This window comes from Anabrus simplex, chromosome X (assembly GCF_040414725.1).
Source record: "Anabrus simplex isolate iqAnaSimp1 chromosome X, ASM4041472v1, whole genome shotgun sequence".
In the NCBI taxonomy this organism is placed as follows: Eukaryota; Metazoa; Arthropoda; class Insecta; order Orthoptera; family Tettigoniidae; genus Anabrus; species Anabrus simplex.
In genome coordinates this window covers 161,673,966-161,700,840 of record NC_090279.1, presented here as the reverse complement: position 1 = coordinate 161,700,840, position 26,875 = coordinate 161,673,966, and the positions used below count along the sequence as shown (strand labels likewise).

The window sequence follows — 26,875 nt, the reverse complement described above, 5'->3', positions numbered from 1 at the left end:
TATGAACACCGCAGAGAGGTTTGGAATTGAATCCAAGCTTTCGGCACGCAATCTAGTGATTAGAAATTGTATACCACCACCTCTCCTACCCTGCCGGTCAACATTCTGATAGTGAATTTTTTAAATCAAGGGGACTCGAAACAGCTGTTAGACCATACAGACTTAATGCTTCAATGAACATGGCCATCAGGAATCTATTATCTATCCTGAAAAGTTCAAATTTCTTTCTTATCATCGGCAGGGAATTTGGTCAGTTTAAAAAAAAAATCCATGGGCTCAAATTCTTCACAGGAAAATTGTGCAATGGACAGTTGCAAAGAAGTGAAGACTCTGAAGGAAACTGTACTGTAGAATGCTGGCCTCTTGAGCCCAACTTGGCAGGTTTGATCCTGGCTCAGTCCGAAGTCAGCCTTGTGTCGGTAGATTTACTGGCATGTAAAAGAACTACTGCAAAACAAAATTCTAGCACCTCACCGTCTCCAAAAACCATAAAATTTTAGTTAGTAGGACGTAAAACAAATAACATTATTATAAAAAATCACATATTTAGACTATGTTCATAATACTGTATTATGAATAGAAGTATAACTTTGACAGTTTTATAGTTAAAAATGAATATCAGAGGAAACTGGACAGTTTCAGAAAACTTAAATGCCAATATAATTTTTGATTTACAAAAATGAATCTACATTCATTTGTTCATGCTACTGTAGTAGGCCTATAGATTACTGAGGGTTTTCAAAAGTATATTCCCTAGACAAAATTCCTATACATCAGAGAGCCAAAAGAAAGAGGGTATTCTGAGCAACTGATTAAACAAATTTCGTAAGAATGAGAGAGAGCATATAGCAAAGAAACATATCGAGTTGACAGCAATCTGCTAGGTATAACCACAATACAGCCTAAAATTTTAGTCAGTCAGCTCACTTTTAAAATTTCAAATATTAAAGCAAAGGTGCAAGATTATTTTGCTGCTTAGTCCTACAATTTAGAGAACACTGTAGCAGAGTGGCACATACTGTATTTCACGAATGAGTTGCTAAGAAAGATGATGTCTTATTTCTTCTTGGCCTCTTTTAAACCTGCTCCAGCATTAAACTTGAAAAATATAATGTCTCCATCTTCTACAACATAGTTACGTCCTTGCTGACGGTATTTTCCTGCAGCTTTTACTCCACTTTCCGAACCTTCTTCTTTAAAGTCATCGAATTTCATCACCTCAGCCATGATGAATCCTTTTTCAAAATCTGTGTGAATCTTACCTGCAGCTTGTGGAGCTTTTGTACCTTTTGGAATAGTCCAAGCCTTAACTTCATCAGGGCCTGCAGTGAAAAAATACTGCAACTGAAGAGCCTTGTAGCCCTGTACAATAATTTTGTCTAATGCACTATTTGCTTTAACTTCCTCCAAGTATTTGGCCCGCTCTTCTTCATCCATATCAGCTAGTCTGTTTTCGAACACTCCTGAGAAAGGTATAATTATGGAACCAGGATCATTCTTGTCAACCCATTCTTTTATCTTCACCAGCCATTTGTTCTTCTTCTTTATATAATCCTTCTCAGAGAGGTTCACCAAATAAATTACAGGTTTTGATGTTATGAATAAATGTTTGTTCAAGATTTCAATATCATTTGCGTTCCAGTCCCCAAATCTTAATTGCTTCATTTCATCAACAAGGATCCCTTTGACCTTACACAGAACATCATATTCAGGCTTACATTTTTTATCACTTCCACGCAACACAGTTCGTTCCATTTTCTCCATGTGCGTCAGCAGATACTCTTGATCTTTTAGCCGAAGTTCTTCAGTGATAATCTCCAGGTCACGGATGGGGTTCACTTCCCCTTCCACATGAGTCACATCCTCATTTTCGAATGCTCGACATAAATGGAAGAGAGCATCACAGGCTTTGATGTGTGATAAGAAAGCATTTCCCAGCCCTTGACCTTCAGATGCTCCCTTCACAAGTCCTGCTATATCCACCACATTTAGGAAGGCTGGTACTTTACTTACTGGCTTGAAGTAAGAGCACAAGTAGTCAAATCGTTCATCTGGCACAGGTACACGGCTTTCATTGGGATCAATTGTACAAAAGGGGAAGTTCTCTGCTGCTGCCTGGCTCTTAGTTAACACATTGAAGAAAGTAGATTTACCAACATTAGGAATGCCCACAATTCCCACTTTCAGATTAGTTCCTACACGTCCAATCAAAGGTTTCTTCTCTGGTTCTTCCACTTTCTTAGGGGCCATTATAATGTTATTTTATCATGCAATACAATGTAAAATTTCCCTCTGTCTTCTTCATTCAAGTTAGTAGCCTACTACTCAAAAACGGGAGCTTAATTTCGAAGAACACTTAATTTTCACAATTACGAAAATTGTGCGTAGAAGCACATAACTGCACAGCACCGCACTTTTTACGCGTAAACGAACTTATTCATGAACACCTCATTTGGCTATAATCGTCACAATTTTACCCAAGGTTGTTGTTCAATAAACTTTTATGCGTACCGGTCCGGTGGGTGTATACAGAACACCTATTATTTTCAAGACATGAAAAATGTCGAATGACATTCATCAAAATAAAACTGTAAATCAGCTGCTGTGAAATAAAAGCCTCACAGGCCCGAAAGAACTTTCTTTTTTAATAACAATGCTGTTCATGGGACATCAGCTAACCACATTGTCTTCAATAATACAGAACTGTTCGAACACTCGTTACCCTCAACCTCACTTTAAAAAACATTATTCTTATTCTCATACAAATTCTACACGCAAAGAATCTTCAACTTAAGTGTGTTGTACAAGGAAAGCCATTTGCGAATAGCACATATATACGGTACGCAAAGAGAATAGTCGTTCATTTCATAACTTATTCAGAAGGTAAAATGACTTGTTGTTCTTGTTCTTGAAGTGGATTTGGGCTCGTTATTTCACCCAGACACGATACTTGATTATGTCAGTTCTATACTCGTACACAATTCCAACAAGGTAAAATGACTGATCAGGGACAAGCAAAGAGAATGGGGGCAAGAGTCTATCCTCTTTGGTTAGAAGGCTAACTAGAATTGCCAACAACAAAATTTCCCATTTTTAATAAAATAATATCCCTAGTAGGTAAACACATCATTTGCTTTACGTCGCATCGACACAGATGTAGGTCTTATGGCGACGATGGGATAGGAAAGGTCTAGGAATGGGAAGGAAGCGGCCGTGGCCTTAATTGAGGTACATCCCCAGCATTTATCTAGTGTGAAAATGGGAAACCACGGAAAACCATCTTCAGGGCTGCCGACAGTGGGATTCGAACCTACTATCTCCCGGGTGCAAGCTCACAGCTGCGCGCCCCTAACCGCACGGCCAACTCACCCGGTTTGAATTTATCTAATCAGGAAGTGTTACCGGTATCTATGTTAGAGCTAGAGAAGGCTACAATCAGGGCTTAAATGATCCTTTCTACAACATTAACATATAACATTTTGCTAGCGAGACCTAGTGTTTATATTTAATACACTGCACTATGTTTTTTGGTGTGGGTTAGAACAAATTTGTTACTTTCATTCACTTGTCTGTCTCATCCTTGGCTTTGAGAGGATGAAAGTGACCTTATGCAGCCAGTACTGTTATGAACGGTGTGAAAATGTTGCTCATAGGGTCTACATTATTATTACAATTTTTAGACAGTAGTTGAAAACGAAACACAGCTGAAGTACACAAAAGTAAAAAGAAATGCCCCCAAAGACACATATTATCTATTATTTGCGGGGAAAATGTTTTAAGGAGTATAATCAGTCAAGTCCGCCTCTGAGTGATTAGCTGCCACCCCTGAAGGCTCGATTTCCGGCTCTGCCACGAAATTTGAAAAGTGGTGCGAGGACTAGGGACAGGGTCCACTCAGTCTCAGAAGGTCAACTAAGTTGAAAAGGGTTCGTTTCCCACCCCAGCCATCCTCGACCGTTTCCTTCCTTGCATGTCCCTTCGAATCTTCTCATCCCCAGCGGTAGAGTGTCGGCCTCCGGATCCCAAGATAGCGGGTTCAAACCCGGCAGAGGTAGTCGGATTTTTGAAGGGCGGAAAAAAGTCCATTCGACACTCCATGTCGTACGATGTCGGCATGTAAAAGATCTCTGGTGACACATTTGGTGTTTACCCGACAAAATTAATTAAATCTCAGCCATAGACGCCCAAGAGAGTTTCGGTTTACTCGGTCTGCCATCTAGTGGGGGCCTGGAGTAAAACGGAACGTCGAAATTGACGAGCAGACAGCCAGATGGCGTCAAATTGAAATGTCTGCACACGGTAGCTGAGGCCATACGATTATTATTATTATTATTATCCCCAACAAGGCCCCTGTTCAGCATAGAAGGTGAGGCCGCCTGGGCGAGGTACTGGTCTTCCTTCTCAATTGTACTCCCGACCAAATGTCTCACGTTCCAGGACACTGTCCTTGAGACGGTAGAGGTGGGCCTCGCTGAGTCCGAGGGAAAAACCAACCCTGTAGGGTAAACGGATGAAATAAATGAATAATGAATGGTCAGTCAACTTATTTGTACATAATATCGAATGGCCCGTTAATATCTGCTGAGGGTTGGAGCGGGTAGGTGTTTAATTTCAGAAGGGAGACCATTCCAGAATCGAGTTGAACAGTGTCAGTGTCAGTGGTGCTCCTTGATCTTTGGTGCCACCTGCCACCATTGGGACTCGTGAAGGAAGCATAGGCCTATTTCTTTCATAGCAGAACTTGGCCCTTCTTATGTTATTATTATTATTATTATTATTATTATTATTATTATTATTATTATTATTATTATTATTATTGCCGGCCCCGCGGTGTCCACTCAGCCTACGTGACTGCAATTGAAGGAGCTATCTGATGGTGAGATGGAGGCCCCGGTCTAGAAAGCCGAAAATAACGGCCGAGAGGATCCGTCGTGCTTACCACACACCTCGTAATCTGCAGGCCTTCGGGCTGGTAGGCCATGGCCCTTCGGGGCTGTTGCGCCATGGGGGTATTATATTATTATTATTATTATTATTATTATTATTATTATTATTATTATTATTATTATTATTATTATTATTATTATTATTATTATTATTATTATTACACAGAGATTGTGAATGGTCTTCACAGTAGTTGAATTTTCGCAAGGAAATATAACAATATACTTTCTATAACATTTACGATGCTGTGGTAATCTTTAGTACAAACCCAAAATTCAGTGATATTTTTAAACTACCCGCTGCAGCCATCCGTACTGATTGATTGTACTGCCATCTAGTAGTCTTGACGAGAACAAATTCACGAAGCATTCGTCTCATTGGTCGAAAATATACTAACATATGAATGCGGGTTTACACGTTTGAACCAATCAGGGAATGTGCGTGAAATCCGAAATGTGTGAATTGAAGTTTTAACCGAAAGTACAAATATGAAGTTTTTGACAAGTTTGTTAAGCTCTTGTTTAATATCAGTTTCATGGTGATGTGATATTTGCTATGTACGATGTATTTAAAGCAAAGCTACATATTCTTCTGAACTTTCAATTTTCTGAATTTTAAAACATCTTGTTCTTTTGAAGTGTGTTGTGTGATTCCAGTCGAAGAATTGATACATTTACGGAAATGGAGCCATCAAAAGAACCTATTAGTGTCCGGATAGCAAGAATGAATAATCTTTTCTTAGGGCGGCCAGGAACGTTCTTAAACTGTATCAACAGCAAACATCACCTCGGAAGAGAGGGTCTACTAGATGCACTTGTAGTTCTGTACGATGAGTGCAATAATGATACTCTGAAAAAAGATCGTAACATTGGATCCTTCGTTGATAAATGTAAGCAGCACATCATTTTTATATTGTTTTTCTCTTTCCTGTGTATGCCCGCCAGGTACAGAAACGCCACCAATGCTGTTTTGGCATTAAATTTCTTTCCAGGCATGAACTCAATTGATGATGGCTAAACTAATCAATTGTGTGATATTTTGAATTTCAACTTCTGCCCTAGAAGCAAAAAACTGCTGATAACGATAGGCCTAGTAAACTTGTGTAGGGCTAGTGAGTGTAGTATTATTTTTCCTCATTTCTGCCAGGCTTATTTTGTTCATCTTATAATTTTGCCTCTCCTTGAACTACTCTTTGATCCTGATGATTTGAAGTTCAAGTGTGGAATCATACTATCTTATGGGACTTGCATTTTGTAATATAGGGCGTATTCCTGGATTCAGTTCACAACCTTTCCGCTGTGTGGATTGACGGTGGCTCTTAACTTGGGAACGTGAATTGGTGACCATGGGCCCTTTAGCTGAGTTCTGGCATTGCTTCGTCTTGCGTCAGGCTCATAATTTTCATCTATCCTACCTGACCTCCTTTTGTCAACTCTTATTTTTTCTGACCCCGTTGGTATTAGGTTTCTGAAGCCTAGGAAGTCTTTCATTTTCATGCCTTTCACCGCCTTTTATTTCTATAGCCGATACCTTCATTTTTCAGTGTCAGACTCCTTCCATATTTACCGTCTGATGGTTCTTCCTTGTATCATAATGCGCATGCTTTTATCTGGAAAGAAATATATATTAAATTACAAACAGTTTAGATTAATTGAACTTTTCTACTTTCATATTTTCATTACGTGTAAACCCCTTTTATTAATACTTTAGCCCGGCTGTCAAGATTTTCACACCCGCGCAACGATTGTCATTTGACATTCACACCCGCATAACGATTGTCGTCTGTTAACACGCTCGTGGCCTTCTAGGGAAGGATGTTGTCAAATAGTGCTCAGTGCTGACAACCTCTGTACTTAGGAACTAGTCATATTGACAAAGATAATAAGAATTCACAGACATAGCACTCCTATTCATCGGTGCTAGCCCTGGACCTCAAAAGTAATATATATATATTGGTCCAGGGATCATGCTATTTTGCTGTTTTAACTGCCCGCGCTAGTCATATTCACAAAGATAATAAGAATTCACAGACATAGCACTCCTATTCGTCGGTGCTAACCCTAAACCTCAAGAAAGTTCTTGCCGTGTGGACGGTTAAGAATAGGATCTAGACAAGACATTTTATTGTGCTGGGGTTGGTAACGGATTATGATTAACATAATTGACTGCAACGGCATCACGTTGCACTTCACATTAGCCAATAGGGATGCAAATAGCTACTTCAGAAATGAAAATGGCGTGTAACAGTCTTCATTAGGTTATAAAAGTAAATATACTTCTTTGGGCGGGATGGTGGGTTCCTGGACTTCGCAATGATCACATCTCTCCTCTGAGATGCTCTCCAAGTAAGTTTTCATTATTTCCCATTTAATATAACGTTACAAATAACATGACAGCCGGGCTACATTTTTACCAATATTTTTGAATGTGTGTTTTCGTAGCAGGGGGAGAGGTGATACTCCCACGTGGCGCGTCCCAGGTGGCGGATAGGGGGGTCCTAACCGGCTTGCCGGCGGACTTGAGGGAAATAAAATACCTCTCGCGGACCAAACACACTACCCCCTGCGGGTGGGGGACGCACATGTAGAATACACCCGCGGTATCCCCTGCTTGTTGTAAGAGGCGACTAAAAGGGGCGACCAAGGGCTGACTGAATTAGAACCATGAAACTAATTTTGAATTGTACCATCACGCGGGGAACACCATAGGTTGCCTGTACTTGCGAGTAGTACCACTAAATTCGGTACGAAATAGGTTTGTGATTAGTAGGAGTAAAAGCCTGGCCTGGTGGATTCCAGTACCCGTGCGTCGTACCCATGTGAGCAACACCGCGGGTCTGGGGGTAGCCTGTGAGTTGTACCACTATATGAGCAGCACCGTGGGTCTGCGTTGCCTGTGATTAGTACCCACTATGTGAGGAACACCACGGGAATACCGGCGCCCGTGTTTAGTACACCTAGGTGGGGAACCTTCTTGGTTTGCGTTGGCTATGAGTTGCGCCATTGTGTGAGTTACACCATAGGTCTGCGTTACTTGTACGTATTGCAATACTTGTGAGTAGTACCATCTTTTGTGGAACACCGTGAGTCTTCGCTACTTCTGATTAATACCCCAACATGACACGTACCATGGTTCTATTTTACTCGCGACATGTACCATTCTGTGGGGCCTTAGACGTGGATTTTGCACCCCTTTAGACGCCAAGCATCATTTTGCTTTATAAGTGGTTCCTTGGTCGGTAATAATGTTATTTTCGATCTGTTTTGAGTCTGATCCACTGGTTTTTGTTAGTTTTTTTGTTTTGTTGGGTTCCTGTCCATCCATCCATTCATTCTTCATGACGTTTTTTATTTTTATTTTGGTCAGTGGATGCCTTTAAAATTTTGGTTATTTCATTTCGTACCATTAGGGGCCGATGACCTTCGATGTTAGGCCCCTTAAAACAACAAGCATCATCATCATCATCATGAATGTGTTTTGAAAACATATTAGAGTCGCGCGGCTGTGAGCTTCCATCCGGGAGATAGTGGGTTCGAATCCCGCTGTCGGCAGCCCTGAAGATGGTTTTCCGTGGTTTCCCATTTTCACACCAGGCAAATGCTGGGGCTGTTACTTAATTAATCAATCAATCAAGGCCATGGCCGCTTCCTTCCCATTCCAAGGCCTTCCCTATCCCATCGTCGCCATAAGACCTATCTGCGTCGATGCAACGTAAAAAAAAAACAAACAAAAAAACAACAATAAAAACAATTTACACTTAGATGTGAATGGATGATTTTTGACATAAATATGTCTTATGGCTGGGGGCCATCTGAAAATATGCGTGATGAAATTAGTGATTACAAAATGTGTGGCGTTATGTTACCTAGCAGCCACGCTACCGCTGTGCTGTGATGTGAAGTATTGATAGATGACCATGACAGAGATGTATTATCAAAGAGGGGTGTAAGAGTACAGATGGTCGATGTGATCTTACAGGCTGTGATGTGAAGTGTTGACGGATGGCTGTGACATCATTGAAGAGGGACGTTGGAGTACAGATGTTTGATGTGGTCTTGCAGGTTGTGGTTACGGTATACAAGCCGACAATCGCCAGTTCACTTGTAGGCGCTGTCAAATGCTATTAGATATGTTCATTAAGGTACAAGGAAGGAGTAGAGATGTGAAAATACTGGGTTTTTTAAAACTATTACCTGACATATAGAACACTGACGAGTACACTTTAACTTCTGATATGGGTTGGATCAAACTTATTTTCATTGACTTTGATATCACTTTTTTTGTGCGAAGAGAGTGTATCAGGGATGAAGTCCAGCATTTTAGAAGCTTCTCTTTTCCCCAAATCTCACATATCATCTCAGTCTGTCAGTCGCCTTGTCACCTGCATATTTCCATAATAAAATTATTATTTTTATTAAATAAATAGCTCAGCCTCTGTGGCTCAGGCGGCAGTGCGCCGGCCTCTCACCGCTGGGTTCCCGGTCACTCCATGTGAGGTTTGTGCTGGACAAAGCGGAGGCGGGACAGGTTTTTCTCCGGGTACTCTGGTTTTCCCCGTCATATTTCATTCCAGCAACACTCTCCAATATCATTTCATTTCATCTGCCATTCATTAATCATTGCCCCAGAATAGTGCGACAGGCTTCGGTAGCTGGTACAATTCCTATCGTCGCCTCTAGATGGGAGCTTGATTCATTCCATTCCTAACCCGGTTGAACGACTGGAAACAGGTTGTGGATTTTCATTTTCATTATTATTATTAAGCAAATAATATTAATAATATCTGTCGTTTTCTGTTATCTTCGTAAATTTTTTCACACCCATAACATTTGAGAATCTACTAACTTATATTTGTTAACTGTTTTAACTTATTAGCCGTCCGCCTCTGTAGCATAACGATTAGTGTTATTAGCTCCCGTCCTCGGGGGCCCGGGTTCAATTCCCGGTACTGCCAGAAATTTAAGAATGGCAGTAGGGCTGGTATGTGGTTGAAGCAGCTCACCTCCAAAGGGGGTGTGCCTGAAAAGAGCTGCACCACCTCGGGATGAGGACACGAGTTCAGTTAAATTACTTACTTATTAGCCATGGTAAATTTAGAAACAAATTGAAAAAAGGATTGTCATGAAGCTTCAGTCTTACCAGTGTTCCATTACTTAGTAGAATGGTAGTTGCATGTCCAAATATTTGATCATGGCTTTAGTGGTCAGCATGTGTGTAATCAAATTTAGCCACTGTTTCATTACTGGATTGTAAAGTTTTAAAAATATTTTTGTGCAGTTCGAGGTATCGTATCAGAACTGCGCCGATTGCGCGTCAACATCGCTGACTTCGAGGTGAAGAAAGTAATAGGCCGTGGACATTTTGGTGAAGTGCAAGTGGTACGAGAGAAGCAGACTGGAGATGTGTATGCCATGAAAACCCTTCGTAAAGCTGACACACTGAACCAGCAGGCTGCAGCATTCTACCAGGAAGAGAGAGATATTATGGCTCATGCCAATTCTCCTTGGCTCACAATGTTACAGTATTCATTCCAGGTAAATTTTATTGCAGAAATGCTTCATTGTTAACTCTTACATTCTTCAAACTTTTAGCTGACCCTCTCCACCTTTCCCTTCTTCTACACATGATCACTCTCAGAATGGCTCTTAATGTTGCAGCCCACCTTTCTGATAAAGCTTGGAAACAGAAACAAATTCCTTAAAGACTGAGAATAACTGGAATTGTAGGGAGAACCCATCTATTTAGACAACAGTTTTGGCCTGTTGTGTGTTCTTGTCTTTCCTCTCTGTCGCTTCCCCTATCTATGCTGACATGTGATTGACTACCGTATGTATTATGTTTTTGTTCTGTAATTTAACATCTTTGACATGTGCTATATTCCCTCCATTTGAAACCTGATCAGTGCATGGGGAATTAAAAAAAAATGAGGATCACATTCATCTGGGGTTGTTAAAATAAATATTTCTTTAATAAGAAATTGTATTGGTCATTTCCATTTACTCAGTACATTTTACATAGGCTACATTTTGTAGAACATATTTCAGTCCTATTTTTCTTTAGCTATCTTTAGCTGTCAACATTGAATAAAATGAATGGAGCGAAAGCCCATCTTGTGGCCATGTTTGTTCAGGTGTCTATATGGTCTGACAGTGATTAGTCAGTTCGAGTCCCATTGGTCGAAAAAAGTTCACCATCAGAATGTTGGCCGGCAGGGTAGGGTAGGTGATGCCGTACAATTTCTGATCACTAGATTGCATGCCAAAAGCCTGGATTCGATTCAATTCCAAACATCTTCAAAGTGTTCACATGGAGGGTATATGACGCTCTTGATGGAGGTTCGACCGCCGGGTTTCACCCTCTCCCTAACTCATCATAATCATCCCACATCCATACATGCAGGTCATCCATGGACGAAAAATAGAAAGACCTTCAACATGTCCTTGGATACTCGTGGCAATAAAAGTCATATGATAAGTCAGTAATGGACCAAATGAACGAGACAAATGCAGTATTATACTTCAAAACCTGAAATCGTCCTCTTGAAACTAAATAGGTACATACAAGTGATCATTGAGCAAAATTTTATTGTAATGGTGAATCATGAGGTTTAAAAGAAGTTACAGATATAATGTTATTCCAAAACAGCACCAGAATATTCATTCCTGAGTTAAATATTGCTTAAGTGTTATAAAACTGTTCATATTATCTTCATATCAGAGAAATTTTTTGTTGTCTCATTTAAAAATTAAAAATTAAAATGTTACATATGACTTTGTCAAAACGGAATTGCGCAAAAACTGATGTAGACTGTACATTTATCTGCCCCATTCTTTAGAAAAGGATATCTCGTGTGGAGATTGTTGTGCATAGCTGACATAGAACTGAACAAGGTTGAATGCTTCCTACATTGACACAGCTGTTGCGTGTTTCATGCCCTCACATGTTAACATTACCAACAAGGAACTCTTAATAACAATATAAATCTTGTTCCGTACTGACAAGCTCATAACACAGCTGTCTTTTATATACAGTATTTTATTTCAGCATAATGTCTGGCATTAAAACAACATCCACTCTTCATCTATAACGTCTGCCACATTCTAGTCATTTCCGGAAAATCCTTTCAACCCATCATTAAGATTTCAAATACAAATTACTGCGTTGATGGGGTGAAAGTTCCTTTTGGGGATCATTGTAAGTATCTAGGTGTTAATATAAGGAAAGATCTTCATTGGGGTAATCACATAAATGAGACTGTAAATAAAGGGTACAGATCTCTACACATGGTTATGAGGGTGTTTAGGGGTTGTAGTAAGGATGTAAAGGAGAGTGCATATAAGTCTCTGGTAAGACCCCAACTAGAGTATGGTTCTAGTGTATGGGACCCTCACCAGGATTACCTGATTCAAGAACTGGAAAAAATCCAAAGAAAAGCAGCTCGATTTGTTCTGGGTGATTTCCGACAAAAGAGTAGCGTTACAAAAATGTTGCAATGTTTGGGTTGGGAAGAATTGAGAGAAAGAAGAAGAGCTGCTCGACTAAGTGGTATGTTGAAATAATAACATTAAGTTATTTATTAGACCACCTAATCAATACAAAATCGTCTTGGATGATTTACATAAATTTGTTAGCTAATAGTGGGACATGTTTCGCCTTCCCTGAAGGCATCATCAGCCATAGTCTTAACCTTAAATTAAAAATAAGCGTCTAAATAACATGTAGTGATGAAATGAATTTTAAAATCTTGAAGAGATTTGAAGTAAAATAACATTAAAAATAACAATGATGGTTTGAAAATACAATGTGATGAGATACAATAGTGGAAGTATTAGCAAAATTAACATTAGAAGGCTGCTAAAGTAAGTACAATGGATAAAACAGATTGTTATACAACCAGTAGGTAAGATTGCATAAAAGTAAAGTTGATAGTCATGGCGGTTATAATTAGACGATGGCGAAAAATCTTATATAAACAAAGTAAAGAGAGAATAAAAGTCAAAGTTAGTCGAGAGATCCGAAGTTCATCATGATCTTGAAGATAAAAGACGAAAGTCAGATGCATATGGTAAAGTTGTAGAACACGTTGAGGATATGAAGTTGGTGAATAGAAGTTGAAGAACAGTTTCAAATAGGATCACTATGGACCATCTCAAAATTTGAAGTGATGTTCAAATGTTGTAAATTGTGAGTTTGTAGATATTCTAGTTGAAAAAGCATATACAAGTGGAATCTGTAAATGGAAGCAAGAAACGTAGAGTTAATTGTGTGAAAAGATATTTGAAAAATATTGAAGTAGAATCGTATGCACTTACCATTTGACGGTGACAAAGATAGCTTGTAATATTATGAGTTAGAAGTATTTGCAACAGTAGACTTCTTGCTACGTGTGTTATAACTGAAGTTTTGTGCTGGAGGGGGATCTGTTTGCGTTGACGTAACTATTGGAGGGGGGCTGCTATTGGTGGGAGGGAAGGAAGAGAGTGTATTACTGCGCGTATTGTAACGGTGTAAGGCTATTGGAGGGAGCGATGTTCCGGTGGGTGTGGCTATGGGTTCATTGGTTGTATTTGAATTAGAGGTACTAGCGGCGGGGGGAAGGGAGGGGGGTATATTAGCTGTAGGGGAGGTGGGAACTCTAATTGATGTGAGGTTGAAGATTTTTAAGAATTTGTTGGTGAGGGAAGTTGATTCTCGTAATAAAATAAGAATCTGTTCATACAAGGGGCTTTTTTTATCAATAGTGTCATTTAGATTTTTATCTTTATTAAAATGTTGGTCGAGGAAAATAAATAAGTTTTCATATTCTGTCATGAGTTTGCTTTTATCGACTCTTTTTAGGATATGGAGGTCTTGTTCTATTGTGGTGAATTTATGCCCGGTGTCCCTCATATGGTTGGCCATTGCGGAGAATTTGTTGTGTCTTTGGGCATTGTAATGCTCAGCGTATCTGGTAGAGAAGCTGCGGCCAGTTTGGCCAACATAAGAAAAATTACATGTAGAGCATAAGAAAATTTACAAACAAGAAGGTCTAGCGATGGGAGACCCGTTATCTGGAATACTAGCCGATATATACTTAGATAATCTCGAACATAGTAAGATTATTAATAACATCAACGGACTCTGTCTTTGGCATCGCTATGTTGATGATACCATAGCTATCATTGATAAACAAATCAACAACAGCAATAACATACTATCATTCCTCAACAACTGAGATAATAATATTAAATTCACTAAAGAAGATGAGTTTAATAACTCTTTGAACTTCTTAGATATCAAAATCACACGAGCATTGAACAAATTCGACTTCCAAATATACAGAAAACCCACCTTTTCTCCAACAACCATAAAAAATGATTCTTTACATCCCAACTGACATAAAAAAGCCACTTATCACAGTTTAATATATAGAGCATTAAAGATCCCTATGTCCTCTACTAATTTAAAGAAAGAATTACTATTCATCAAGGAAATAGCTAAATTCAATGGATTTAACACGAATATGATTGATAAAATCATCAATAAAACCACACTGAAACTAGCTACCAATTTAACTCCATTAAAACCCGTCAAACCTAAATACGCTAAATTCAATTTCACTAACCATAGCATTTACCCGATAACCAATTCATTAATGAAGCACGAAATAAAAATAGCCTACACAACAAAAAACACTAATCGTAATTTATTCTTCAATCACAACTCTATCAACATCACAGACAATAGTTACTCTGGATCAGGAATATACAGATTGAAATGCTCTACATGTAATTTTTCTTATGTTGGCCAAACTGGCCGCAGCTTCTCTACCAGATACGCCGAGCATTACAATGCCCAAAGACACAACAAATTCTCCGCAATGGCCAACCATATGAGGGACACCGGGCATAAATTCACCACAATAGAACAAGACCTCCATATCCTAAAAAGAGTCGATAAAAGCAAACTCATGACTGAATATGAAAACTTATTTATTTTCCTCGACCAACATTTTAATAAAGATAAAAATCTAAATGACACTATTGATAAAAAAGCCCCTTGTATGAACAGATTCTTATTTTATTACGAGAATCAACTTCCATCACCAACAAATTCTTAAAAATCTTCAACCTCACATCAATTAGAGTTCCCACCTCCCCTACAGCTAATATACCCCCCTCCCTTCCCCCCGCCGCTAGTACCTCTAATTCAAATACAACCAATGAACCCATAGCCACACCCACCGGAACATCGCTCCCTCCAATAGCCTTACACCGTTACAATACGCGCAGTAATACACTCTCTTCCTTCCCTCCCACCAATAGCAGCCCCCCTCCAATAGTTACGTCAACGCAAACAGATCCCCCTCCAGCACAAAACTTCAGTTATAACACACGTAGCAAGAAGTCTACTGTTGCAAATACTTCTAACTCATAATATTACAAGCTATCTTTGTCACCGTCAAATGGTAAGTGCATACGATTCTACTTCAATATTTTTCAAATATCTTTTCACACAATTAACTCTACGTTTCTTGCTTCCATTTACAGATTCCACTTGTATATGCTTTTTCAACTAGAATATCTACAAACTCACAATTTACAACATTTGAACATCACTTCAAATTTTGAGATGGTCCATAGTGATCCTATTTGAAACTGTTCTTCAACTTCTATTCACCAACTTCATATCCTCAACGTGTTCTACAACTTCACCATATGCATCTGACTTTCGTCTTTTATCTTCAAGATCATGATGAACTTCGGATCTCTCGACTAACTTTGACTTTTATTCTCTCTTTACTTTGATTATATAAGATTTTTCGCCATCGTCTAATTATAACCGCCATGACTATCAACTTTACTTTTATGCAATCTTACCTACTGGTTGTATAACAATCTGTTTTATCCATTGTACTTATTTTAGCAGCCTTCTAATGTTAATTTTGCTAATACTTCCACTATTGTATCTCATCACATTGTATTTTCAAACCATCATTGTTATTTTTAATGTTATTTTACTTCAAATCTCTTCAAGATTTTAAAATTCATTTCATCACTACATGTTATTTAGACGCTTATTTTTAATTTAAGGTTAAGACTATGGCTGATGATGCCTTCAGGGAAGGCGAAACATGTCCCACTATTAGCTAACAAATTTATGTAAATCATCCAAGACGATTTTGTATTGATTAGGTGGTCTAATAAATAACTTAATGTTATTATTTCAATCTAATATCATCAATACGGACCAAAAATGATATTTATTACATGTAAGTGGTATGTTCCGAGCTGTCAGCGGAGAGATGGCGTGGAATGACATTAGTAGACGAATAAGTTTGAATGGCGTTTATAAAAGTAGGAAAGATCACAATATGAAGATAAAGTTGGAATTCAAGAGGACAAACTGGGGCAAATATTCATTTATAGGAAGGGGAGTTAGGGATTGGAATAACTTACCAAGGGAGATGTTCAATACATTTCCAATTTCTTTGAAATCATTTAGGAAAAGGCTAGGAAAGCAACAGATAGGGAATCTGCCACCTGGGCGGCTGCCCTAAATGCAGATCAGTATTGATTGATTGATTGATTGATTGATTGATTGATTGAATTTTTAATGGCATGAATGTATACTACGTCAGTCTTTTATGTGTATCAAGATGTTATCATAAGAACATTCTGTTTGATGAATTGTACGATTTGATGATTGAATGTATATTGTGTTGTATATTCTATATAATTTTTAATGTTTACAAGCTGAAGAAGTTTGAAAAGAACCAAAACATGTACTGTTTTAGTTTTTAATCATGACGAAGATTGACAGTTTTAGGTCATAAAATTGAAATTTGAGATGTGAAAGTAATTATATTTTCTATAAGAACATTTTGTATAATAATTTGTTAGTCAATATGGAATAATTATGAAGTTCATTACTTGCTTCACTCTGTGTTGATCAGACGTCTGAAAGTTCTTAGTAGATAATGTCTGTCATTTTTCTGTAATAATTTGGTATATCAGCTTCCATAGATGCATGTTTGACCCATAATTGCTGCTGTGACTCACCAAATTTAAGCTTTTTGTTGTTGTTGTTGTTGTTGTTTGAGTCATCAGTCCATAGACTGGTTTGATGCAGCTCTCCATGCCACCCTATCCTGTGCTAACCTTTTCATTTCTACGTAACTATTGCATCCTACATCTGCTCTAATCTGTCTGTCATATTCATACCTTGGTCTACCCCTACCGTTCTTGCCACCTACACTTCCTTCAAAAACCAACTGAACAAGTCCTGGGTGTCTTAAGATGTGTCCTATCATTCTATCTCTTCTTCTCGTCAAATTTAGCCAAATCGATCTCCTCTCACCAATTCGATTCAGTATCTCTTCATTCGTGATTCGATCTATCCATCTCACCTTCAGCATTCTTCTATAACACCACATTTCAAAAGCTTCTATTCTCTTTCTTTCTGAGCTAGTTATCGTCCATGTTTCACTTCCATACAATGCCACGCTCCGCACAAAAGTCTTCAAAAACATCTTTCTAATTCCGATATCAATGTTTGAAGTGAGCAAATTTCTTTTCTTAAGAAAGCTCTTCCTTGCTTGTGCTAGTCTGCATTTTATGTCCTCCTTACTTCTGCCATCGTTGGTTATTTTACTACCCAAGTAACAATATTCATCTACTTCCTTTAAGACTTCGTTTCCTAATCTAATATTTCCTATATCACCTGCCTTCGTTCGACTGCACTCCATTACTTTTGTTTTGGACTTATTTATTTTCATCTTGTACTCCTTACCTAAGACTTCATCCATACCATTCAGCAACTTCTCGAGATCTTCTGCAGTCTGAGATAAAATAACAATATCATCGGCAAATCTCAAGGTTTTGATTTCCTCTCCTTGGACTGTGATTCCATTTCCAAATTTCTCTTTGATTTCCTTTACTGCCTGTTCTATGTAAACATTGAAAAGGAGAGGGGACAAACTGCAGCCTTGCCTCACTCCTTTCTGGATTGTTGCTTCTTTTTCAAAGCCCTCGATTCTTATCACTGCAGACTGATTTTTATACAGGTTGTAGATAATTCTTCGTTCTCGGTATCTGATCCCTATCATCTTCAGAATCATAAATAGCCTGGTCCAATCAACATTATCGAATGCCTTTTCTAGATCTACGAATGCCATGTACGTGGGCTTGTCCTTCTTGATTCGATCCTCTAAGATCAGACGTAAAGTCAGGATTGCTTCACGTGTTCCTACATTTCTTCTGAAGCCAAATTGATCTTCCCCCAACTCAGCTTCAACTTGTTTTTCCATTCTTCTGTAAATAATACGTGTTAAAATTTTGCAGGCATGAGATACTAAACTAATAGTGCGGTAGTTTTCACACCTGTCAGCACCGGCTTTCTTGGGAATAGGTATAACAACATTCTGCCGAAAATCGGATGGGACTTCTCCTGTCTCATACATCTTGCACACTAAATGAAATAACCTTACCATGCTGGTTTCTCCTAAGGCAGTCAGTAATTCAGAGGGAATATCATCAATTCCAGGTGCCTTGTTCCTATTTAGGTCACTCACAGCTCTGTCAAACTCTGACCTCAAAATTGGGTCTCCCATTTCATCAGCATTTTGATATTCCATAAATTAAAGATTATTAGTGATTGCAGTTATCGCTCAGGACTTACTGAAACGTTTTGTATGTTATTACAAGGAACTGCACAGAAAGTAAATGTCAGTGAGTGATGGATCACATGGGAAAACACAATAAACGAGTATAATCATATTCGTTGGTTGTAGACACTTGACCTAGAGAAGAGAGGAGAAACATGGGATGCGCTAGAGAGAGAAGCAGCATACCAAGACCGTAATAAATGGAGGCACATTGTTCTAAAACATCTTACCCGGCTCGCTGGAAGGAATTCATGTTGATGATGATGATGATGGTTGTGGTCGCTTGACTTTGCGATGAGGATGGGAAGCAAAAATGAGGAGGTTTGGGAACTGAGAAGAAATATATCTGACTGAACTGGAAATATTGGGGAGGTAGCCCATCTATTAAGATGACAATGTTTGAAGATGTGGAGTGTGTCCTTTTTGATATTTGTTCTTTTCTCGTTTTCTGGTCAGCCTATTCTGGCATTTCATTGTATGCATGTGTTCGTATCCTCCATAATTTCTTGTCTTTCATATATGTATGCACTCAAAACTGAGAATTATTTTACTATAGTACTGACAACTTCAAATACAGCATACAATATGTGGAAGCTGGCCCAAGCCTCTGTGTATGAGCAACAGGCCTGTAGATTACACACCTTGTGATTCACCAAACCTTTCTGAGACTCCTCGGTTTGCATGTAATATGTTTTTTAAAATGAAATTTTGCCCAAGTCTTTTCTTGCCAACTTCAACATTGATTCTTTCATATCTTCTTATAATTAATTTACAAGTGTACCTTTACCGAGGAAGATTGGTTACTATTCAGGATATGCATCATCTGTATCTGGTTATGGAGTTCCACCCTGGTGGAGATCTACTGGCTCTTCTGGAGAGATTTGAGGGGGTCCTGTCTGAGGATATGGCTCGCTTCTACTTGGCAGAGCTGGCCCTAGCAGTCCGAAGCTTGCACTCTATGGGATATGTACATCGAGACATCAAACCAGACAATGTCCTGGTGGATCGCTGTGGCCACCTCAAGCTGGCCGATTTTGGCTCTGCTGCAAGGTTGTCTCCGGCTGGTGTGGTCACCAGCCAGCTGCCGGTAGGGACTCCGGAATATATAGCACCTGAAGTTCTACAGGCTGTCGACCAGCCCAGAGGGAAGAACAAGCATCAGTCATATGGTGTAAGTTAAGACAGAACTTTTTCTTTTGAATTTATTTTTTATGTGAATTAATTAGTTTTAAACACCTAATTAAAGTTTTGTTTATTTATTTATATAACAGGCTTTTTTCCCAATTACATTGGCCAGAATACAGGTTAAATAATAAAACCATAACAAATTTCTATGGTAAAACTATACTTGACACAATAGTCTATGTAATAAAGTTATAAAAATACAGACTGAATATGAAACTTAAAGTACACTTATCACTATGAACAATGCAATTTAGATTTAAGGATTCCACATGGCATTACAATACAAAACCTATGAAATTATAATACTAGAATAGAATTGGCAATTATAAGTATGTATGCCCAACCCTTGTCCTTTTTCTCTGTATTTATAATTTAGATATGTAGATCTTCGTAGCGAGTTTTTAGGACTGGATGCTCCCCCTGACACCATCCTCATCAGAGGAGTTAATGAGACAGAATGAATCACGTGATATATAGCAGTAGTAAGGGAGAGGGTGAAACCCGGTGCTCCTGTCGAATAGCACCACCGCTCTAAAACCAGCAGGGAAACTCCTCAAGAAATATTTTGAAACAAATTGTTCAAGTTCATCCGGCAAACTATACATCCATACAACTGTCAAATACTGTATTTACTAGTGTATTAGACCCCTTTTTTCCCTACATTTACAGCCAAAAAAGTAAAGGGGGGTCCAATATGCGATAACCTCACATTTTGTGCAGTGAACACATGACTTCTAGGCTATAAAGAGTTATAAATTGTACATGTAAACATTCTACACTATTCTTTGACAAACTTATGAATCTATTTGCGTTATACTGGCTATTTTCATTGGAAGGCAGCATTTCTGAATGTAAAAAGACAATAACTGGTGAACACGACTTTTAGGCCTACATATAAAGTAAATATAGTCGGTTTTAGTTACTCATATCACGTCATTTGTTACATCTCGTTAATTCCTCTGATGAGGCTGATGTCAGGAAGGGCATAAGGTCGTAAAAACTCGCTACGAAGATTCGTCTCACATCATACTCAACCCTGTAGAGAAAAGGGATAAGGGTATCGTATTATCATATTATGCCGTATGGATACAGTCATTTGAGCAGTAGGCCTACCACACAGTAAACCTGAGTAAACCTGACCACTGCTTTCATTTCAATTACCGTCTTGCGCCACCAATTTCCCTGCTATCCGTGTGTCGTCATTCCAAGTGACGTCATCTTCACTGCCATCTCGTCAGCCGCGTCAGCCATGCACTGCGATCGAGAGCATTTGAGGTCCCGTCTTTTTGAACCTTTTAAAAACAGTTTCGTTCCTGACCATAGAGTCCATGTTTGAAACTTACTTCTTTCCAAAAAATACCTATATTTGCCCAAGTTACGAGATATTAAACGATCACTTTGTTAATGATCTCACCTGCTATATTAATAGCAACAACCGTGAATATTTCTCAACTAATGTAAACTCATTTCCTCATCCCAGAATGCTGCAGCTCTTTTTAGACTACCCCCAGTGGAGGGCAGTTGCATGTACCATTTTTACAGCATATCAACCTTCCTGCCATTCGTAAATCTCTGGCAGTACGGTTCTGGGAATCAAACTCAAGACTCCCGAGAACGGCAGCTAATTGTGCTAATCATTACGCATTAATTACAAAACACAGACATATAACACGACTGATGCATGTGTGCAATGCGCGGGTCGGACACAAAACTATTCCCTATTTGTGCGACATCATCAGAGCTGCAGCAGGCCTATGCTACGGAGGCGGACATTTCCTAACTACGAAACAAAGATGTACAGCATGACTTCACGCGTGTTTTCATTCTGTGGGTCGTACGGACGAAACTATTCACAAATTTGTGCGACGTCATCAGAGCTGTGTTAAGACTTGTACCCGCTTTGAAGTGAAATCGTTGTTCTTCTCTGACAAATTACGTTGTGGGGGGGGGGGGTCTTGTATGCAAGATTTATTTTTTAATTTTCTTTATCTTGAAAAGTCAGGAGGGTAGAGGGGGTCAAATACACAAGTAAAAACGGTAATATTGAGGGGAGTTTCCCCTTGCTAGGATAATAACAACTGACCCATCAAAAATTCAACAGGACACTCCCAAGGAGAGAATTTAATTCAATAAATTTTAAATGGTATCATATTACATATTTTATAAACTGAAATACAGTTAGCATAAGACATACTATGCAAGAACTGTGCATTAAAAAGCAGAACAAGGAAGACAATAGTGTAATATGTATGCAGTATTTCAAACTTTTAAAATTATTTTAGTGTGTTCATTTATGAGGCATGTTTTTTAAGTAAGTACCGTTTTGATATTCCGCCAATGCAGCGCTGCGGTCGGCATTCCGTGCATGCGCGCTGTGTACCTGCATCCATTGGCAAGGTTGAGATGTGTACGTTTGTTGGCAAGCATTTGAAATGGCCTCGCTGATCGAGAGTCCCGCCGCGCCGATCTGAAGTCCGGTCTGTTATTCGTCTTCTGAGTGAAAAAGGTTTGAAAGCTATCGATATTCATCGTGAGATCTGTGCAGTTTACGGATCAAACATTATGAGCAATGGAATGGTTAGGAAATGGGTTTGAGCATTTAAAGGTGGCCGCAAAGATGTGCATGATGAAGAACGGAGTGGGCGACCTTCATTCATTAGTGAAGATTTGGTGCAGGCAGTTGACGGAGCAGTGAGAGAAAACGGACGATTTACGACGACGATGATGGTGTCAAGATGGCCGTGTTGCAGTGGCTGACAAATCAGGCCAACTTCTATGAGGATGGTATGCAAGAGCTCGTTGTACGATATGATACGTGCCTCAATATTGGTAGGAATTTTGTTGAAAAGTAGAGTAATGTACAGGCTTTCGTATAAAAATAAAATTGTTAAAAAATCTCTGTTTTTCATTTATTTCAAAACAGTACTTAAAAAAACGGATCCTTACCAAGTGCACGAACAACATAGGGACATTCACCTCCAAATAAATTAAACAATAGATCACTGCATTGATAATAAGGAAAACCTATTCAAAGTATGAATGTTCCCCTTTAAGCTACATAAGTCTTGACCCACACTACTACTGAACAAACATGAATATCAATCAAGTTGCTCGTCTACACAGAAAAGGGTACCAACTCCCAGATCAACTGCTGTAGAAATGACAAAATAGTTCGCCATCAACCACAACCTTTTTGATGTGTTATTTAGTTTAAAGTGTAGATATGTTATTCGGACTTTATCAATGATTTAAATTATATCAGTGTTTACACAGAAAACGATACCAACTCCCAGACCAACTCAAAAACAATAGCTGCTGTTGAAACGACAAAATAGTTCGCCATCAGCCACAACCTTTTTGATGTATTATTTAGTTTAAAGTGTAGATATGTTATTCAGACTTCATCAATGGTTTAAATTAAGGCTATAAATTGTGTCATATCAGTATCTATATCATTATTGGTTATATGAGTGCTTATGTCTTCCAATTGGAGCATGGTTGAAGATGACCCAATATATATATGGGGTCGAAACTAGTCCCAGTTTTATAAGACAGTATACAAACTAATAGTATTGAAAAGGTGGACCCTTCCTACCCTTTGATAGTGATCAATTGTCAATACGGACCATAATGAAATTCATAATTTATGACACTCTGTTAAGCTCCTTCAAGAGAACGAGAATTCCCACTTGAATTAACAGAGAGTTTAATAGAGCATCAGTGCTAACCACAGTTGATGAAACAACTGCACTGAGCAGCACGAAAAACGCAACACCCAATAAATGATGTGTAATTATTGTGTAATTATCTATTTAATCAAGTGAACCACTTCAATCAATTTTTTAAGGCGGGGTATGTTAATGGTGTTGCTCTGCGAACAAACAATGAAGTGTTGATTGTTTATTGCACTAGCCTCTAATGTTTTTTCTCGCTCAACCTGGAAAACACGTGGCTGGATGTGAGCAAATAATGTTTTCCCGCTCTTGTAGCGCTTATTGTTGTAGCTTTAATTGTTCCCCTTTCAATCACACGTGTTTGTAAGATCTTTCTGTGATTGTCTTAATCAGTTTTCTGGAGTAAACCTGCCGTTAAACCCTGAACAAACTGCGAAAGCTGTTGCTTTGGTAGAAGATGGTCACAGCATGCATTAAGTTGCTGAAGTGTTGAGGACTACACCTTCCACGATTTCCAGAACCGCACGAAGGTACAGGGAAACTGGAGGCTTTGCAAGATGACCAGGATCAGACCCGAGAAGAGCAACATCCGCTTCTTACAATTTCAAGTTCTCCGAAACCATCAAACCACCGCCATTGAAGCACGAAATCTACTCCACCAAGTTCGAGGGGTCAATGTTAGTGAGAGAACTGTTCGAAGAAGACTGGAAGAAGTCCTAAAGACCTGCTACAGGTCCGGAAATCACCAGAGAGCATCGCACAGCTCGACTACGTTTTGCAAGGGAACATCTAGGCTGGACAGTACAAAAATGGGATCAAGTGTTGTTCACCGATGAGATGCGATTTGGCCTCCGATCACCTGACGGAAGAGAGAGAGTCTGGGGAAGGCCAGGGGAAAGGTATTCCCCTTGCACATTCTTATTCAGGGCGCCTTTTCAGGGTGTTTCTGTGATGGTGTGGGCAGGAATCAGGACAGCTGCAAGGACGGATTTGGTCTTCGTGGAGAATGGGAGCCTGTTGTGCCTTTCGCTCCCTTTATTGGTGATGATTTTACACTAATACACGACAATGTACGCCTACATGTTGCAAGAATTATTGTGCAAGAATTCTTGGATGAAACAAGGATTCGTGCTATGGCTTGGCCTGCTCGAAGCCCTGATCTGAATCCTACTGAGCACGTTTGGGACCAGCTGGGGAGAAAAGCCCATCAGCACCATCCAGAGACCCTACAGGACCTACGGAACGCCCTCCTGGAACAATGGGAGATGATTCCTCAACAGGACATTACCACATTAATCAGGAGCATCCCTGAAAGGTTGAATGCTGTCATTGCTGCAAGAGGTGGCAATACATGCTATTGAACAGAGGTCCCCAAGATCGTCTCCGAGGTCTGTGAAGTGTATACCATTAAAACATAAGTGCATTACTTTTATGAGCTTACTCAATATTTCCTTAAAATGTGCGTCTTCGGCTTAATTTGTTCAATTTGTTTATAATCGTGTTTTCCTTTCATTTTTAGATACTTACATGGGACCGTACCAGAATATTCTATCATAAGATACTGGATTAGTGTCATAAATTTAAAATAAATTTCAGTTTTGAAAGAAACTGAAGTGTTGCATTTTCGTGCCGCTCAGTGTATTCATTTAACAATTCTGTTTAATATGATGTTAAATCCTTAACAGGGTTTGATGAAACTGGTCCTTAGAAAACTATATTTGTTTTGAAAAGAAAGGTTATATGGGCTAGATGGTATGACTCAAGACTGCCTTGAAGCCTTCTCCTACAATTCTAATCTGTGTCAGTTTTAGTTAGTAGAACTGTTTACTGTTTGACAGGTTGAATGTGACTACTGGTCCTTGGGTGTAGTGGCTTATGAAATGATAGTCGGACGCACCCCATTCTCTGGCGAGCAGCTCGTTGCCACTTATAACAACATCATGAACCACCACAAGAGCCTTAAATTCCCAGAGGATTGTGAAGCATCTGCAGCCTTCCGACATCTGGTTGGTGCTCTTCTAGAAGCTGCACCTGTTCGCCTTACTCACGAAGGAATTCTTAAGCACGAGTTTTTTGCGAGCATTGATTGGAATGGTTTAAGAAATAGTAAGTTTTGTGGAAATTTCTGTGGTTTTATTTGGAAGTTGTGTTATGGCTGAACTGGGTATTCCTCATTGGTGCCCATTTTATTGTTTTGCATTAAAATCTAGGATGTTACATCATCAGTCAGTGAGGAAGAAGAGTCAAGCAGGAGGTGAAGCCATACTTTGATCTTTAATTTGTTCATTATAACTATGCTGTTAATTTTATATAAAATTCCTTGTCAGGTTCGATCCTGGCTCAGTCCGGTGGTATTTGAAGGTGCTCAAATGCATCGGCCTCTTTGCCTGCAGTTGATTTAATTTTTATACGTGCAGGATCTATTGCACCTAAAACATCAGTAAAAAGGCATATTTCATAGAAGTCATGGATAGTCCATTGACACACTTAATCACCACCACCACATGGATGCTATTGCTTCAGCTACACGACTTACAGTGTTCTACTAACTGTAGCTATATTATTACATGAAAAGACCCAGTAGCACAAAATCCTAACAGCATGTGCAAAAGATATTAGTTTCTGTTTGTGGAATATTCGAACCTCACCTGATTTTCGTTGTAGAAATTCTCCACTTGTCAGATTTTCAAAATCATTACTTTGCAAATTTCTTCCTCTGTCAAAAATGTTGTTCAAAAGATCTGAACACAGAAATTTGACATCCGAAGCATGATTCAAAGCAGCCATTTTGGAACTGTTAACAGTTGTTAGACATTTAACATGAGGGAATACTCACTCACTCGCTCACTCTGTAGGCTTATGAGGGATGTGAAGTTTCCGTGCCGATCTCACAATCGTCTCTCATTCCTTTTTGATCTTGAACCCACTCTTCCCAGTTATCAATTTGGAGGGTCCGGCATACCTTGTTGATCTCTTTCTTCCAGGTGCTTCGGGGTCTTCCTGAAGGTCTTTTCCTTTTAACCTTCGGGACGTTGCGCCGCGGTCTTTTGGACTGCACATATTCTTCTTTTGTTACTCTGTTTATGATTGTTGTAGGGCAGATTTCTCCCTCTACCATATCTACCCCGCAACCTTCCTCTAGTGTTTAAAACCTGATAGCGCTCCCTAGTTGCTATTCTGCTGTCGCTGTGGATGTTTATGTGAGTGCGCGGTGCTTTCGACCGCAGGCGACTACTGCCGTTTGTTCTAACACTGGATGCGCGACAATTAGTATACACAAATTGTTTGACTGTTTACTTGTGTTATGAGTGAAAATTGATCCCAAAGAAGTTGATAGGATAAACAAATTGATTGATAGTGTGGAAAACCGAGCTCGATAGCTGCAGTCGCTTAAGTGCGGCCAGTATCCAGTATTCGGGAGATAGTA

The 26,875-nt window shown here is 39.2% G+C and overlaps 2 protein-coding genes across 2 annotated transcripts in view; one reads left to right on the top strand and one right to left on the bottom strand.

Annotated features, from left to right (window-relative positions):
* Positions 1-260: 260 nt before the first annotated feature.
* On the bottom strand, positions 261-2,964 carry LOC136886467 (obg-like ATPase 1). Its single transcript, XM_067159258.2, has one exon. It carries the CDS (start codon positions 2,248-2,250, stop codon positions 1,057-1,059), a length of 1,194 nt encoding a protein of 397 aa, XP_067015359.2. The 5' UTR covers positions 2,251-2,964; the 3' UTR covers positions 261-1,056.
* Positions 2,965-5,443: 2,479 nt separating this feature from the next.
* The window catches only part of sti (sticky), a 252,717-nt gene continuing 231,285 nt past the window's right edge, over positions 5,444-26,875 (top strand). The window contains exons 1-4 of the mRNA XM_068230935.1: positions 5,444-5,833; positions 10,222-10,478; positions 19,401-19,760; positions 25,287-25,554. Of these exons, the coding sequence (XP_068087036.1) occupies positions 5,626-5,833; positions 10,222-10,478; positions 19,401-19,760; positions 25,287-25,554 (1,093 nt within the window). The 5' untranslated portion in view covers positions 5,444-5,625. The remainder of the gene's footprint in view (positions 5,834-10,221; positions 10,479-19,400; positions 19,761-25,286; positions 25,555-26,875) is intronic.